This window comes from Lygodium microphyllum, chromosome 8, assembly GCF_053477565.2.
Source record: "Lygodium microphyllum isolate KBCC chromosome 8, Lygodium_microphyllum_v1.1.10, whole genome shotgun sequence".
NCBI classification, from domain to species: domain Eukaryota; kingdom Viridiplantae; phylum Streptophyta; class Polypodiopsida; order Schizaeales; family Lygodiaceae; genus Lygodium; species Lygodium microphyllum.
The window spans coordinates 117794551-117812972 of record NC_141142.1 but is presented as its reverse complement, the minus strand read 5'-3'; the positions used below and the strand labels follow the sequence as shown (position 1 = coordinate 117812972).

At 41.5% G+C, this 18422-nt stretch overlaps 1 protein-coding gene across 1 annotated transcript; it reads left to right on the top strand.

The window, feature by feature from the left end:
- Window positions 1–12553: 12553 nt before the first annotated feature.
- Window positions 12554–15077, top strand: LOC148032785 (aldehyde oxidase GLOX-like). The gene is made up of 2 exons (XM_087684175.1): window positions 12554–14073; window positions 14232–15077. Exons 1-2 carry the CDS (start codon window positions 12880–12882, stop codon window positions 14724–14726), a joined length of 1689 nt encoding a protein of 562 aa, XP_087540301.1. The 5' UTR covers window positions 12554–12879; the 3' UTR covers window positions 14727–15077.
- The last annotated feature ends 3345 nt before the right edge of the window (window positions 15078–18422 follow it).

Below are 18422 nucleotides of genomic sequence, written 5' to 3'. Positions count from 1 at the left end.
CATAGATATATGTTCCCAAGGTTTAGATGGAATAGATAAAGGCATTAATAACCCATACTGTTTACCATGATGTCTTTTTATTCTTTGACAAATCAAACATTCAGAAACAAAATTAGACACATCTGCATCCATATGCGGCCAATAAAAATCTTCAGTTAACATGCGTAATGTAGAAATGATACCTCTATGACCTTGATATGGGGGACAATGAATTTCATTCAAAACAAATGATCGGAATGGAATAGTAACACACAGTCTCTTTTCAAAGAACATGAATCCATCATTATATGACAATGAATCAACAGGAATGAAATTATTTTGAACTAATTTTTGCCAATCAGAATGAAAAGTAATATCCTGGTGATATGTGTCTTTCATAGCAATCAAAGAATCAAAAGATATGATAGAAATGTTATAAATTGCAGGTCTTCTACTTAATGCATCAGCAACTACATTTTCTTTTCCAGGTTGGTATTGAATGATAGGATGGAAACTTTGAATGAATGAAGCCCATTTGATATGGCGGTTAGAAATTTGGGGTTGGCTAAGTAGATGTCTAATGCTTTGCTGGTCGGTCTTTATCATGAATTCTGAACCCATTAAATAATGCTTCCATTGTTTCAATGCTTGGACAACTGCTAAGAGTTCCTTGTCATAAGTGGAATATTTAAGCTCAGAGGGTTTCAGCTTAGAACTAGAATATGCTATTGGATGGTTGTCTTGCATTAACACAGCTCCTATTCCTGATCCGCTAGCATCAGTCACAACTAAAAAGAATGGTCGGTTAAAGTCAGGCAATTGTAGAACAGGGGCATTGGTCAATGCACGTTTAAGTAAATCAAAGGATTTCTGCTGGTTTTCAGTCCATTGATAAACAATGCCTTTCTTAAGAAGTTTGGTCAGTGGTAAAGCAAGTAATGAGAAATTACGTACAAACTTCCTATAGAAACTAGCAAGACCAAGGAATGAGCGTAATTCATGTACATTTTTAGGAATAGGCCAATGCAATATTGCGTCAATTTTCTTAGGATCAACTTTTATTCCTTCTTTTGATACAATATGACCTAGATATTCTATTTCTGTCTTAAAGAATTCACTCTTGTCAGGATTTGCAAACAATTGATTTTCTTTCAGTAATTGAAAAACTAATGATAAATGCTCATAATGCTCTTTTTCACTTTGACTGAATACTAAAATATCATCAAAGAAAACAATCACACAATATTGATATTTTAGAAAAATACGGTTCATCATTCTACTGAAAGTAGCAGGTGCATTAGTTAATCCGAATGGCATAACTAAGAATTCGTAATGGCCAAACTGTGTCCTGAATGCAGTCTTAAATATGTCGGATCTATCTAACCTCACCTGATGATATCCAGATTTAAGGTCAATTTTACTAAATATAGAAGATCCTTGCAGTTTGTCCATAAGGTCGTCAACTCTAGGTATAGGATACCTATTCTTTACAGTGATCTTGTTTAATGCTCGGTAGTCAATACACATCCGATAAGTATTATTCTTTTTCTTGACTAAGAGCACAGGTGCACCGAATGGAGAACTGCTAGGTCGAATTAAACCTCTATTTAGTAATTCTTCTACTTGAGTCTGGATTTCTTTTTGCTCTATTTGATTGTGCCTATATGGGGCTTTGCAAGGTGGTTGTGTGCCAGGTATTAGGTCAATCTTATGGTCTTCTGGACGAGATGGAGGTAAACCTGGTGGTAGGTCTTCTGCGAAACAGTCCTTAAAATATGCGAGAAATTCCTTATGCCTAGGGTGCAGATGATTTTCTTTTGCGTGTAATTCATTCACCCAAATGAGATATGATTTAGTATTCTTGCGTAGTGCACGTTTTGCTTGAGTATGCGAAAGCAGTGGAAACATATGAGATGCATGCATACCAAATAATGTAATAGATTTTCCTTGAAAATTTATATTCATTGTGTGTGTGGAATAATCTATATTGGGATTATGTTGGTGTCTCCATGGCATTCCTAGAATAATGTCGCTAGACTGTAATGGGACAACTAAGAAATTTCTTCTTTCAATATATGGACCAATTTGAATTTCTAAATTTTGAACTTCTTGTGTGCCATTGTACCTAGTACCTAAAAATGCAGCTTTTATGCGATAGTGCGTAGGTACTGTATGCAATTTCAATTCCTTTACCAATTTTGCTGAAATAAAGTCATGCGTACTACCGTCATCATGTAATAAAGTTCTTTCTTTTCCATGCACCATACATTTCATAGTCAACAATGAATGTAAAGTAGGCATACCTGGTAAAGTGTCGGAAGTAGTAGTAGGATCATCTTCTTCTTCAGTGAAATCCGGCATATCCTCATGCTCTTCTTCGTCCATAGCTCCAAGGTAGTTGATATGTGCTGATGGCTTCTTTAAATGACAATTTGCTGCGAGATGGCCTAGCTGGTGACACTTGTAACATACGATAGGCTTGGCTTTGGTCACATTATTTGCAATGGCTGGGAGTCTGGGTATATTTGGATTTGCTTGTTGGATAGGCTTAGGATTTGGATTGACAGTGGATGGTAATGCGGGTGGTTTAGGCCAATTCTTGCGGAAAGATGGTGATGAAAAACGACCTGGATTAAACCTTCTGAAATTTGAATTGAATTGTTTAGATCCATAATTACCGTTTGCTTGGAATGGCTGTGGTCGTCGATCTCTTCCGCGTAACTTATCTTCAGTGTCGTGAGCTAAGGAGATGGCATCTTCAAGGGTAGCAGGCTTGAACATATTCACCTCAGCGTAGTAATGTCCAAGAAGTCCAGACATGTACTTCCGCTTATGTGTCGTCTCTGGTACGTCTTCAAGCATGCGTAGCTGTAGGAGTGCATTCCAAAAACGCTCTGTATACTGTGGAATAGGCTCACGGTCGCGTTGTTGAAGTAAATCCCATTGCTTGATTGCCTTCTCATGAAATTGCGGTGGAAGGAAATTTTGCATGAACTTCTTCTTGAAATCTTCCCATGTAGCAGGACATTCTATACTCTTGCGGACGACAGTCCACCAAAGTGATGCTCTATCTATCAGATGATTAGTAACACACTTGATTTTATCTTTCTCAGGATAAGTTTCCTCATGGAAATAGTCATCAAACTGGCTAATGAATGATAAAACAGTCTTTCCTTCTCTTATGCCATTGAAAGTGCGAAACTTGAAACTTCGTTTACTTATCTTGGATTCCTTGCGAATGGTTTGTGCTTCAAGAGTGGCGTCGATGGTACGGCGTATCAAATCTTCAGCTTGAGGTTCTTCTTTATCAGTGGATGCTCCTTGTAGCTTTGTCAATTGCGCTTGCAAGGCTTGCCTAGCTCTTCGCTCTTCGTCTAATTGCAACATGATAAGATCCAGCTTTTGCTCCATGGTAGGCTCGGGTAGGTCGTCTTCAGCCATAGGATCATCCATATGTGGGGTAGTCATCCTGTAAAACTCAACAAACCTTTCTCACTCAAAATCAGTTAGCGGGATGAGCATAGCTCAAATTTGGGATTACAAGGCTATGTATTTTTGGGTATTTTCTTCTTCAATTTTCAGAAATTCTGAAATATTTCTATCTCTGTTTGCTGAAAGTACTTCAACGAACTTGCAGATAGGTAAAACAGCTTGCTGCGAACAACTTTCCAGTTCTGAGTTTTTGCAAACGAACAAGTCTTCTAGGAGTTTCGAGCGTTAGTCAGTTCTGATTTAGTCTGACTTGCAGAGTTGCAGACTTAACAGACTTGCAGGGTTGTGAACTTGCTGAACTTAGCTGACTTGCAGAACTTGCAGGACTTGATTCCAAGTGACTTGCTGAACTTGACTTCTGTAGTGCGAGACCCGGAGTATTTTGACTTGTCAGATCTGTGTGACTTGCAGAGATTTGTATGATTTGGCTTAATTAGGCTTGGTGATTAAGCTTAAGAGCTTAATTGGTGGACTAGCAGGCCGCCGTTTTTGAATCGTGGGGGGGGGGGGGCCGTTTTGATTCCGCGTAATTTTCGGGGGTCCTCCTCTTGATCACGATGAGACGTTTTGAAGCTTATCAAGCTTCTCTTAAGTTCTTAAGCTTTGTACTTAAGCTTTGTTAATGAAGAAGATAAGAAATTTCTCACTGTTCTATCACGACTTGTTCATGGAGTTGAGGGAGTGGTCCTCCGCCGACAGAGAGTGGTCCTTCGCGATCTGAGAGTGGAAACAGGGGTTCTTGATCGCCAGAAGTCTGCCTGTATCGACGGTTCGCGACGAGATTGACTGTAGAGGCCGTTTGTTCCTGGAGCTCCGCCTTCGCCCGAGATTGGTAGCGATTGGAAGCCCTTGATCTCTGCTCCGCTCTGATACCACTGGTGCGCAGATCGGACGCAGGTAGCTCACGTAGTGAATTCCCAAAGGTCCCCAAGAACAAAGCACTCTACTTTTTAGCACAAAAACCAATGTAAAAACAAGCACGACATGAGACAAGAGACAAATTGGGTTGAATCTCCCTCATGCCTTGTGTGAGCGCTTCACAAAGCATGTATTTAATATATATTTCCAATCTTTATGCTCAAAAATAGCCCAATTACAAAAATATGACAAGCTTTTAGCTTTTGAGTTTGCTTTCTACCAAAAATAGGAAAATAAAGCTAATGGACGGTGCCCAAAGAGTCTGGCACGCCCAATCTCAATGTCCAAATAAAAATAACATATCCAGGCGCATAAGCGCATACAAAATAATAATAAATAGTCGATGTCTCTATAGACATAATCAAAATATAGGCGTGGCGCCTATCAAAATATAGTCGAAAGATCGAAAATCCGCTAGACTCCAATGCTTTCCTCCGCCACTGCTGCTATCTCTACACATCAACTGAAGCATTCACAATCGTTAGTAAAATAACACAATTAAACCGACAAAAGTGAATACCTAGCAGTCTTCAGCTACATAAATAAATCAACTGGTTAGAAATAAATCCTAACCTTAATTTATTACGAGTGTGCACTCTAAACTCATAAACGTTTATTAATTTAATATGCATTTTGCGGAATCACCCGCTATGGAATCACCCATGTACACACTAAATTAATGAAACGCCCGAAAAGGATAGACGTCCCCATCAACTTCTCGCACAAAGAATCCTCTTTGCGTATGAGCCCCGATTATCTAAGTTTACGGAATCCACCGTAAAACCTCACGGAATCCACCGTGGAATATGCCTCCTGGCATCAATCAATGTAGTGTTCGTCTCGTTGTTCTATTGGACAACTGTCACCTCCAAGGTTTGTCACACTTATGGGGACATCTACTCTCGTGACTCTAGGTTTCGCTCACTTATTCTCACTAGGTGGCATCCCTATGGGTGTGCTACTTAGAGAGATACCGCCCCCATTACATGTATGCAAGATGCAAGATGTACATGGATCTCATGGTTATACCTAGGAACATGGTCAAGGTGGGAGAGGATACATCTTAGACATATCCCAATAGAATATAGATACCTCATGGTTGAGAAAATAAGTGCTATGATCATGAATGATAAGGGGAGGAGGGTGATGGCTCGTATGAGAGAGTTGTGCTAAGTATTTAGACACAATGTGTTGGACCATTGGAAGAATATATGGGAGCAAAGCAATGACTATGTAGTGGTCTCTTTGCATGATGAGTTTTTGATATCTACGACGACAGAGAGGTTTTTCACTAAGTGGATGATGGAATGTATGTGTGCATATATATCACATAGATGATCAAACACATTCAAGGCAAACAAGAGTGGCATCTCAAAGCCCGAGTGGTTGGATGATGTAGAGGATTGATAGAGACTCAAGAAGGAGGCCACGAACTCTTCAGGGTAATAGCCATAGTAGAGCGCGAGGCAGTGAGGGCACAATTGGAGGTAGAGGTCGTGCATCATTTGGGGAGTGGTGGCCATGGGACTTATTTCGAGGAATTTGTAAGTTTTCTTTTGGTTCTTCTCACTTTCATATTTGGAATATCCCTTATACTAACAACCTTATTTCTAATAATGCTATTCTATTTTCTTTGCAGCACTCCATCACAAATCACGATCCTATAGGTTTGGAGACTTGATATACAGAGAGACATGTTCTCACTGCGCTTATCGCTAGATTGTATGCATGCGGTGGCCTAGAAAGTCAATCCTCTTTCTTGTTTGAAGTCATTAGTGTTTTTGTGATGCATTATGTATGGTAGACTAATGTTAGATTGTTTATTTTGTAGAGTCCATTCGATGCTCCATTGCATCGGGCCGAGCTTTCAAATGGCAAGGAGCTATAGCATGCACTTGGATTTTTGGAGCAAACATTATTTCCCTTTTTAGTCTTGTGATCCTTGCATGTCTCTTCCATATAGCATTCCTTAGATATATTTCTCATCCTTTGTATAAAATCATATTTTATGCGATATTTGTAGATACATTTCCATGTTTGTTTTGAACTCTCCTCTCTATGTTTCTATATACTTCTACGAGTTGCCATCATCAATCTTATACTTATTTTCTGAGTTATTAGTCTTGTCGTTTTATGTAGTTTTTGAACCTATCTTGATGATGATTGTATATTCAATATATAATTGCTTTGTAAAATATCATGATTCAATTACGAATTCTTTTTTTTATTTATAACCATTGTTATTTGTATTGCTAATTTATTGCATGCATTGCTATTTGATTCAATATATATATCACAAAGCATCACTATCTGTATTGCTATTTGCATCACAAAAATAGCAATGAATCTATAGAGATGTCTATACTAATGCTTTTAGCGATGACGGGGACAAAATTTTTAATGAATATTTGTTTTGCTTTAAGCGTCAATATGTGGCATGTATCTTGTAGTGAAATAAAGAGGAGGAGAAAGAAGAGAGAAGGAGCAAAGAGAGGAGAGAAAGGTTAGATGGAGTAAAAGAACTAGAGGGAAGAAAGAGAGAGTATAACTAAAGAGAGGAGAGAGAAAAGAGAAGGAAGAAGAGAGAGAAGAGAAAATATAGATGGAGTAAAAGAACTAGAGAGAAGAGAAAGGGAGTATGAGAAGAGAGAGGAGAGATAAAAGAGAAAGAAAGAGTAGGAGAGAGAGAGAATATAAGAGAAGAGAAAGAAGAGAGAGAGAGAGAGAGAGAGAGAGAGAGAGAAGAGAGGAAAAGAGAGTAGAATAGAAGGAGAGAGAGGGAGCATGAGTAGAATTAGCAGAGAAAAATGAGAAGAGAGAAGAGAGAAGAGAAAAAAAGAGAAAGAAGAGACAAAAGAGACAAGAGATAAAAAGAGAGTAGATACTAGAAGGAGAGAGAAAATAGCGGATATGGAGAAAAGAGAGGAGAGAAGATTGGAGTAGAGAAGAGAGGGAATAGAAAGAAGAGAGAGAAGAGAGAGAAGAGAGAAAAGAGGAGAAAAGAGGAGAAGAGAGTAGAAGGGAGTGGAGAAGAGAGAGGAGTGTGACAAGAATAGAGAAGAGAGAGAAGATGGAAAAAGTAAGTAGAGAATAAAAGACAAGAGAAGACTACAGGGAGAAAAGAGAGAGAGAAGAGGAGCGATAAATAGAGAGGGGAGAGGAGAGAGAAGAAGAAACAGAAGAGACGAGAGAGAAGATAAGAGGAGAGTAGAAGAAGAGAGAAGAGAGAGAGATGGATGCATAGAGAGAGAAGAGGAGAGAGAGAGAGAGAAGGAGAGAGTGGAAAGTAGAAGGTGAAAAGAGAGAGAGAAAAGAGAAGATAGATAGAGAGAGAGAAAAGAAGAGAGGATTATCATTCTATTTTTGGATTTTCTTATATATATCTCTTTGAATAAAATATCATCATTTCATTTATTAATTTCCTTATATTAGTAGGGCACTTGCATATGTGGGTTTAAAAAGCTATGGTAGTACAAGGTTGATTGTCTCGATATTGTAGCTTTGGGCTGCACTTGTGGTTGGAATCCTTGTGGTGGTAGTGATGTTTTATCACTAGAAAGACAATAAGACCCATTGCTCAATGAAGCGAACTTCCCCACTTCATTCCTTATGTAATTTTCCATATGTTCCCTAATCCATTCCTTAATCTATTGGGTCATTAGACGCCCCTTTGCCACACTTGGTGGGGAGGGGGGGAGGAACAAACATGTTTGACCATGGCTTCATTGGTTTTTATACTTCTGCTCAGTTGTCTTCAAGGTTGCATGCTAAATTGAGAGACAAGCATAGTCGTCAGTAATATAAAAAAAAATGTGCCTCTTAGTACTACTACTTATAGGATTCAAGACTAGAGCAATTATCTCACCTATGGGGAGATTAGGCAGCTACAAGCTTGGGGAAAGACTATAGCCTTGAGGCTCATGAGAGGTTGGGGGGGGGAGTCTCTTGTGTAGGTAGTAGTACTTCACGAGCACGATAAAATCTATACTCATTACTCAATTACGATGTGAACTTCAACAAAAGCAAATGTAAAGTCACATTGAGATTACGAAATGAGAGAGTGGGCATTGGACACTTGGGCATTGGACACTTAAGAGTGGGTTGTGGGCAATGCTACAATGGGCAAGTAGACAATGGTAGAATGGACCTTAGGCCCACATGCCGATTGGCTTAAGTCAAAGCTTTGAAAATAATAATAAAGTCATACATTTTTTAAAACCATTTCTTTAGGAAATGTTAAATTTTAATCTTATCTTGAATTTTAAAAAAATTGATACTTTTCTATCCTTTCCTTTTACAAGGCAAATTGCCATTGGAAAGGTGGATCCGGTTGCAAAAATTACTATTGCATAGTATTAGTTGTTTGATGTTCTTACGTGTAGATCATGTTTTGCCTTGCCTTCATATTCAGCTCTTTTCATTCAATGATTTTTGTTTAGCAGTTTTTCTCTCTTTAAAATTTCCCTTGAAGGTTAAACAATAAAGATAGTTTATTGCATGTATTGAAGACTTTAATGGCATCGTAATGAAGGACTAGAGAGGCATTCGTACTATCTTTAAATAACATTTGGCTTCCATTGTAGGGTTTGGACCCCCCATTTTAGTAGATAACGATATGCACCTTAAAGCCTTCTTTGAAGGCATATATAATCCCATGCCTATGCATGAAGCACTGTTATTAGAGAGGCCATTCACTACAAATGACATCAAGTTGGTTGTTATGAAGATGAAGATAGGAAAATCCTGAGGGCGAGATGGGTTGTTGATAGAGCTCTTTCAAAAGATTTGGGACGCATGTGTTGATGACCTAGTCTCCAGGCTATTGAACTATATTAGAAAGTTAGGCAATATGGTCCACTCCTTCAATAGAGGGATGATCAAGTTAATTCCCAAAACCCCTTTCAAGACTAAAGTTTTCAATGGTAGACTAACTATTATGCTAAACTTCACCTATAAGGTTTTAGTTAAAGCCACGGCAAGTGCACCTTGTAGAATATGTAAGATACCACGTGAGTTCAAAAGAAAGGGCATTTTATTTAGTAAAATTTACATGTTTATATTTACAAAAGGGTTTTTTAATTGCCATTTGAAAATAATATGTAAGCTAAGTAAAGTAGTCGCAGTAATTTTATGGCCTTTTCAAGTATAAAGAAAGGGTATTTCTTAACACACATTATATAGATAATTTCTTATAGGTGCATCCCTCAAGACTAAAGCATTGGCCACCATGAGAGTCAAGTCGATATTCTTCTCTAAGATAATTCATACGAAGCAATTTGGATTCGTTTTTGGGATAAAAATCCAAGTTAGTATATTGAATCTTGTGCTCTCCATGGATTACATGATGGTGAGGTGAGCACACTTTGTCCTTGTCAACATGGACTTGGACAAAGCCTACAATCCAATCCGTTGTTGTCCTTCATAATGAGCACACTAGCTACTCTTAGGTTTGGCTCTATGTTCTCCTCTATGGTTGGTAGTCTGTGTCAAAATGCCTATGCAATGATTAACAAGGCAGCCAATCTATAACGGACGTCTACTTGCTCCCTTGCTATTTTCTCTAATAGCAAATCCACTTCTAGGAAAAATTGACCTTAGAATCATGGATAGCACTATCAAAGCTCTCCCCTTGTTGAATGGTAGCAATAGATCTAGCTAGTTTTTGCGGACGATAACTTTGCAATGGTAGCTATAGGAAAAGAGTCCCTTAACTTTCTAATGGATATCTACAAGGAGTTTACAGATCTACCAACCTCCAAGATAAGCCACTCCAAAATTGAGATTATGTTTCATTCTTGGAGGAAGCTTGAGCAGGGGCTACTCCAATATGGCTTGAAGCTCATAAATTTGAGTGAAATTGCAAAGTATTTAGGGGTACCAATAGGTGTTAGTACCACTAACAAGCAACATTTAAAGTAGTATCTTGATAAAATGTCAACAAAGGTTAGCAAAGGGATTGGATACTTGCTCTCTCCTATGGATAGATTAACAATACTGAAATCCTTTCTTAGCTCTACTACTATAGTGTATTCTATCTCCTTATTTGCTTTCCAAACGAGCTCTTGGAGGCAAGTTAAGCATTTGTGTATGAAGTTCTTCTAGTCTTGGAGGGGCTCCAGATTGAATCCCTAGGTTGCATGGGGTACTATCAAAATTGACATGGCTAGCAAAGGGGCAGGCATTAAGCCTCTAGTTACCTAGCACAAGGCTTACTCTTTGGCATCACTAGGAGGATGGACTCTAAACAACTCGAGATTGTCCTCCTAAAGCAGTAGATCATCTCTTCGACGTTCAATAGGTCGTAAGTTGACTTCAATCTCACAAGTGGAGATCCACTAGTCATAATCGGTACTAATGGACCTAAGAGAGGATTGGCCCACTCCAGTAATAGTTAGCTATACTAGTTTTTTGCATCCACTTGAAGGTCCCAATGGGAAGACCTTATGGAACAGTAGGAAGACTAGGGACTTCATGGTTGTTGCACCCACCATTCCCATGAAGGTATATGAAAAATGGAAGGAGTGCCCATTTGTATCAATTGCCACGTGGAAAAAATGACTCAAAAAGATATAGAGATGCGCATCCTCATATAGGTTCAACCTCTTTAGATGGAGCCTCATATTGAAGTCCCTACCCATTTAGGCTCTCCTAAGCTCAAGGATATCAGTCAACCCCCTATGCCCCTTGTGCAAGAGGAAGGATGAGACCAAGAACACCTTTTCTGGGAGTGCATGCACTCGTCTATTGTATGGAAGAAAGTTAAACTCATGCTCAAGTCAGCTAACCTTAGAGATGATTTGAGTATGTTAGCCCTCTTTGTTTTGATAATCTCTGTTAATGATAGCTCCTAGCATCTTGTTTTGTTGGTGTTTGTGGTGACTTTGAGGTTTATTTGGAATAGAAGGAATGATGTTGTATTTGGTAGGAATGGCCATAAGGTGCCTATGGATTGTGTTAGTTTGCTCAATCTAACACTTGGTGGTAGTGCTTAGCTTCGAGGAAAGCAAGCACTAGGTCTTTAAGCTTTTTGCCAAGAAATTAACATCCTTGGGTTAAACCGACACGCATCTAAGGATGATGTCCTAATTACTTTTTTTACTTCGATATGTACCGCATTATTTTTTAAAGATAATCGCTCTCATATTCTAAAATGATCGTATCACATTCCAATATATTAACGCTTCGTTAATTCCCTCTCTCGATAGCAGCGTAGGCATTCAACTTTAGCTCTTAGGTGATTCGGCGTTATCTAGAAATTGGTTTGGAGCATCATCCACTGTTCTGTTTCTTTCATTGACCAATATATTACGAAGCATGGCAGCTGAACTGTCACGAGCATGGCCCTACAATCCAACTTCGATAATATGGATAGTCGTCTCCAATTAACAATTGCAACTAGCAAGTCTATTAAAAAGGATGTAGATGTAGATGCACAGAGCGCGTGCCAGTTAATGGCGAGGGTTCTAACACAGGCTCCCCCGCAACTTGTTGTCACACCACGAGCCATAAATAAGACATGGCGGTAAGTTGGCAGATGAACCGGCGGAGCCCGCGAGGGCGAGTTCCATGCAGCGACTACAACTGCAGCTCCTCCTCCTCCAGCCAAGCAAAGCGGCCGGCTGGTTTCGGATCAGCACAACAAGCACGGCCGGCTTAATATATTCTCTTGGAGTGATCGAGGTCGCCGCGTACATCTCGCAATGGGCGTTCCGAGCTGTCTCTGATCTGTGAGCGGAGGTTTTTCTTGAAGCATATAATCTGCATTGCTGGCGCGGGTGAGAATTCGGATCCAGTATTTCGTGAGCACCTCTACTAAGAATTACCAATTATACCCTGCTACGAATTACATAACCACGTCAAAAAGGAATGCAGTGATCACTGACGCTAAATAAATAAATAAATCGGGCTAATAATATACGAATTCTATAACCCCGTCATAACTATCAAATACGGCCAGAGTTCAGACCCAGTCCAGGTATAGCGCGGGCTAGGTCGACGGAGAGGCCTGTTGACGTCGCTGTCGATGACGAAGTGGGGAGTTCGTGCAGAAACGAGTATCGTGAACACGCTACAGCTAACTACAAATCACTATGATAATTAGATAGAATCTCTAGGCGTCGTATAAGCCTTATATATAAATACAAGCGGCAGCTCGTGCTGCTGCTCAGTGCTTTCGACTGGCCAGGAGACGCAGTAGTGTGGGTGGGTGCTGTATTGTATATTGGCCGGTGAGCACCGCCTCGCTTAGACTGTGCAGGCGTGTGATCGAGCTAGGGCGGTCGATCCATTAGGTGTAAAACGTAGGAAAGTCACAGGAAGTGGCTGCAGATCAATATCAACGGGCGGGACTAGAGGGTGTACACATAGAACATAGAAATCCTAAGAGAAGTAGGCTGAAGGTCAATATCGATCGGTACGGCTGATACCTCTCTCTCTCAGTATTTTCGGTGAACGTCGACGACGTCGAGCTGCTGTGCAACGTCATTAATCATGGGCCGACGTCGTACCACAACTCCCAACTTGAGAATTAGGAGGAACTACCAGAAGAGTTGCAGATTATATCATAAGCTCGCCGGCATGCGGATGATGCATATTGCACTGCTATGGATATTGCTTGTCACGATGGCGGAAGAGCGCCAGACGTACACTGCGGCGGCTGCCCCCGCCGGCCGGTGGGCCACGCTCACAACGGTGGGCGTGTCGGTAATGCACATGACGGTGAACCACTACAACAAGGTCCTCTGCTTCGACCGCACCAACTTCGGGGCGTCGCGCCTGCCGCTGCCAGGCGGCCGCTGCCGCCGGAATCCGCAGGACCTGGCCCTCAAGGTGGACTGCACCGCGCACTCCTTCGAGTACGACGTGGCCAGCAACAAGGCCCGCCCGCTCTTCATCTTCACCGACACCTGGTGCTCCTCGGGCGCCTGGACCTCCGACGGCACCCTCACGCACACGGGCGGCTTCTACGACGGCGCCAAGATGGTGCGCACCTTCGCGCCCTGCGCCGACGGCAAGTGCGACTGGGTGGAGAGGGGCCCCCTGCTGGCCGCCCCGCGCTGGTACGCCTCCGACCAGATCCTCCCGGACAACCGCGTCATCGTAGTGGGCGGGCGCGCCGCCTTCAGCTACGAGTTCGTGCCCGCCGGCCGCGGCGGCGCCATCGCTCTCCCTTTCCTCGAGCAGACCAACGTCCCCGGCGTGGAGAACAACCTGTACCCCTTCGTCCACCTCTCCACGGACGGTAACCTCTTCATCTTCGCCAACCGCAAGTCCATCCTCTTCGACTACAATGCCAACAAGATCGTCAAGGTCTTCCCGGACCTGCCCGGCGGCGCCCGCAACTACCCGTCCACCGGCTCATCTGTCATGCTGCCCCTCCAGTACGCCGACGGGTTCAAGAAGGTGGAGGTGCTAATATGGGGTGGCAGCCCGGACAGTGCCGCCGCCACCACCCCGGCGCTGCAGGACTGCGGCCGCATGGTCATCACCGACCCTAAGCCCCAGTGGGCCAAGGAGAACATGCCGGCGCCCAGGGTGATGGGCGACATGCTCATCCTTCCCGTAGGGGAGCTCCTCATCATCAACGGGGCTGAGCAGGGCACGGCCGGCTGGGGGGCTGCTAGAAAGGCGGCCCAGGCGCCTTACCTGTACTCCCCATGGAAGCCTGCGGGAAGGAGGTTTCAGGTGATTACTGTACATATGGTTAATCATTCGTCATTCCTCTAATGCGTCAGATGATCGACGTAGTTCTGATGTTGGACTAATTGCGATGTTATTATTGTGTTCCAACGTAAGAGTAAGAGCATATACTAATTAATACTGATACTACTATGCTATTGTAGGTGTTGGCCGCATCTCCCATCCCCCGATGGTATCACTCCACCGCTGCCGTGCTGCACGACGGCAGGGTGCTGGTCGGCGGCAGCAACAGCAACGCTGGCTACGTGTTCGGCGGCGCTTTCCCCACAGAGCTTCGCCTGGAGGCGTTCAGCCCCTACTACCTCGACCCTTCTTACAACCCTCGCCGCCCGACCATCACCGTCGTCTCTGCCGCCGTCATCCACTACGGCGCCAAGTTCACGGTGACCTTCACGGTGCCCACCGCCCCTGTTAACGTCGTCTTCAACATCTACTTCCCACCATTCACGACCCACTCTGTCTCCATGAACCAACGCATGCTCTACTTGAACGGCGCCTTCGTCAAGGCTGGAGGCAACGCGTACATCGCCACTCTCACCGCCCCTCCAAACACCATTGTCGCGCCGTCCGGCTACTACATGCTCCGTGTCATCAACAACGGTGCTCCTAGCACAGCAGCTTGGGTGCGATTTGTCTGATGACCTGGTACGCTCTTGGCCAGCCAAATAAACAAACAAACGCCTCACTCAGATTGCACCAACTTCCTCTAATTGATCGATCCCACAGCATGTAGATTAGTCCGGGCGACATAAAACATCTTCTATTGTACAGAACCAGTGCTCGAAATAAATCTTTTTCGAAAAAGTTGGAAAACCTTGAAGTGGGAAGATAAAGAGGTTTCATGTCAAAATTTAGAGGTAATGAGTCAAAAATACACTAAAATTCTCCAAGATCTGTAGGTTTTTTCATCTTCAAATTTTATTTTTAAAGGTAAATTTTAACATACATTTGAAGGTGGGATTACACTATACAAAACTCTTACCTACACTTCCCGGAGTATAATAACAATGTTGTACCACCTCACAACACATTTGGATTGTATCATACACTAGATTCATCATTCATCATTCGATTAATTACATTCTTAACCGGCGAGCCTTTAAATCCGCAAATCCCTCTTTCTTTGAATCCAACGATCGCCAATTATCCACATTAAAACACAACGCTAACAAAACAAATGAGAGTGGCCACCCACCCCAACTCCAATATGCTATAGGTCCCCACACTCCTCGGCGAGACCAATCCTCACGCATCTTAGGTTGGTTACACACCAAATAATGGACATCCACTTTGTAAGCTTTAACCAATCAAAACACTTATTTAAGGGTTAGGCTTCCATAGTCCTTTACACACTGGAGAGGACATGACCTGTTGTTTACCTGCTAAATAGGTAAACTCCTTGCCCAATTTCGGACCGGGGATTTTTCCCTACCCACTCTGTAAAGTGGCGGACAAGGGTGCACTTTTTACATTTGCAACCAATCAAAAAAATTATAAGTCTATTATTTTTTATTTTTTTACAAACTGTGTCCATTTGGTGTGTAAAAATATGACGCCCATGTTCACAACCAATTTCAAAAAGTGCATGCCCACACTCTGGACAAGGGTTGGCCATCCATCACTTGGTGTGTAACCAGCCTTAGCACGATGGTTTCTAGAGCACTCCAAGTTGGAACGCTTTGCTCCTTCCATGTCCCACTTGCCTAAATGCAGGAGTTTGATTATAAAATTAGAAGCAAGCCACTGAAGTTGCAAGGCACCGTTGAATGTCTTGTGGATTTTTGGGAGTTTAATGAAGTCGTAGCTGAAGGAAGTGATCTTGAGGGTTTATTCAAAATAGATATAGCCTCCATTCCATCTTGGTATGCTACTATAACACACTATCTATCCACATGAGAGGCTGGAGCCGCTTTGTCGAAGGTTGAAAAGAGAAAAATTAGGCAGCAAGCCTTGAAATTTACCTTGATTACATGAACACTATTATATTGGCAAGGGGTCAATGATGTTTATCATGTTGATGTGTTATATCTGATAAGGTTCTATTTATTTTGGAAGAGTTTCATGACTTTGCTTGTGAAGGATACTTTGCTGGATGGTTGACTCCATAGAAAGCATTGAGAGACATATTTTGATAGCCTTCCATTTTCCAAGATGCTTTTGCGTATATCAAAAGATGTTATACATTTTAGAGACATGATAATATGGATAATAGAAAGCGCACTGACTCTTATCATGGCTATACTACCATTTGAGAAGTGGAGAATTGATTTTGTTGGACCTATACATCCTTCATCAACTACACAAAAGCATTATATCATTTTGGTAATAGACTATTTCTCAAAATGGTCTGAACCTGTGCTATGATGGAAACGACTAGTTTTATTTTGGAACAATTTGTTTGCCATTTTGGACCACCTAAGAAGCTTGTGTTTGATCGTGGGACATAGTTTTTAAATAAAGTGATTGAGGCTCTGATAGAAGCTCTAAAGATTAAACATAACAAGATGATGCCTTATAACCCCCAAGCTAATGGAAGAGTAGAGAGTACCAATAAATAGCTTGTGGGGAATTTATTCAAGACTATATTCAAAAGGTAAGCATGATTGGGATAAGAAGTAAGCATTTAAGTGCTCCATTCTATTCAAATGTGCTTTTTCAGCCAGCATATGCAGATCAGCAAACTGGAGCAGTTTGCGTGGACTGTTCTGAGCTGCTCCTGCTTCACACTAATGACCACTTTATTATAGATCTACTCAATGATGACCAACCAAGCCTTTACAAGGCTCCAGACAGGTCCTGACACACTCTCCTTCAAGTATACTGAAGATGCATTCAACACATACCTCTCTGCAGAAACAATGACAGCCTGCTTCTCTTCAACCACTGCCCTGAGTCTTCAGGTTGCAGATCTTTCTCACAGCTTCATGCCTTCAAGAGCCCATCCATGATGGCTTTGATACCATGTTGGGAGAGAGAGGGAGAGAGTTAATGTAATGGAGCAGCAACCTAACCTTCAGGTCGTTCATCATATTCCATTATTTCATAGACTACTAACATAACATAAGTGTAGACAATAGTACTAAGGTCCGTAGGACCATTCACACTGGGTCTAAGACCACCGACTTATTTAATGTCCCACACTTGTTGATATAGCTGGACACATCTAATGTCGGTCATACATACTGACAGGAGAGTAATGGGAGCTTGATATTCTAACAACTAGCACGTCCCATACCATGATGTCTTGAAGAGGACTTGCCATATTCCCTTCCTAAAGGGGAGTAAAATGCTTGGACCTATTCACCACTTTTTTCTAATGATTCACCCTGCGTCTTGATCTCTTCAATAAATATGAGAGAGACCAACTCATCAAAATCTAAAAATGGATTTTGTGCATATACAGAAGTAACAAATGATTTCCAAGCCTTTGTATTATTAAGGCCACCCAAAGTAGATGATACAAAATCATTATCATTAGTCATTGTATCAATAGATTCCAAAGTATCTTCAAGGCTTCTCACCTTCAAAACATACTCATTTATTATAAATATTTTTCTTTTTTTCAAACCTGTTCTTGTTTTCTTGTGGAAATGCCTTTCTCTATTTCTTGCCCATCATAAAACCTTTGCATGGTTCGTTTATTTTAGTTATTGTAGGTAGATAACAATCATACCTTATGCATCTTCTTTAACATTGCAAAATCAATGTAACCAAATATTTCATGCCAAATTTTACTTATGCCCACACTAGTGGTGACGCCAGGAGACATATTTCACGGTGGATTCCATGCCACGGTGGACTCCGTGAGGTTTTACAGTGGATTCTGTAAACTTTGTTGACTAGGGCTCATACACAAAGTGGATTCTTTGTGCGAGAAGTTGATGGGGACGCCTATCCTTTTCGAGTGTTTCATTAATTTAGTATGTACATGGGTGATTCCATAGCGGGTGATTCCGCAAAATATATATTAAATTAATGAACGTTTATGAGTTTAGAGTGCGCACTCGTAATAAATTAAGGTTAAGATTGATTTCTAATCAGTTGATTTATTTATGTGGCCGAAGACTGCTAGGTATTCACTTTTGTCGATTTAATTGTATTATTTTACTAACGATTGTGAATGCTTTAGTTGATGTGTAGAGATAGCAGCAGTGGCGGAGGAAAGTATTGGAAGATAGCGTGTATTCGAGTTATCACTTATATTTTGATGGGCGCATACCTTGGGCATGGCGCATATATTTTGTCGCACCTATTTATTGAGGCGTTGGATATTTATTTGTTATTTTGTATGCGCATGGGCGCACGATTATGATATTTGTATTTGGACATTGTAT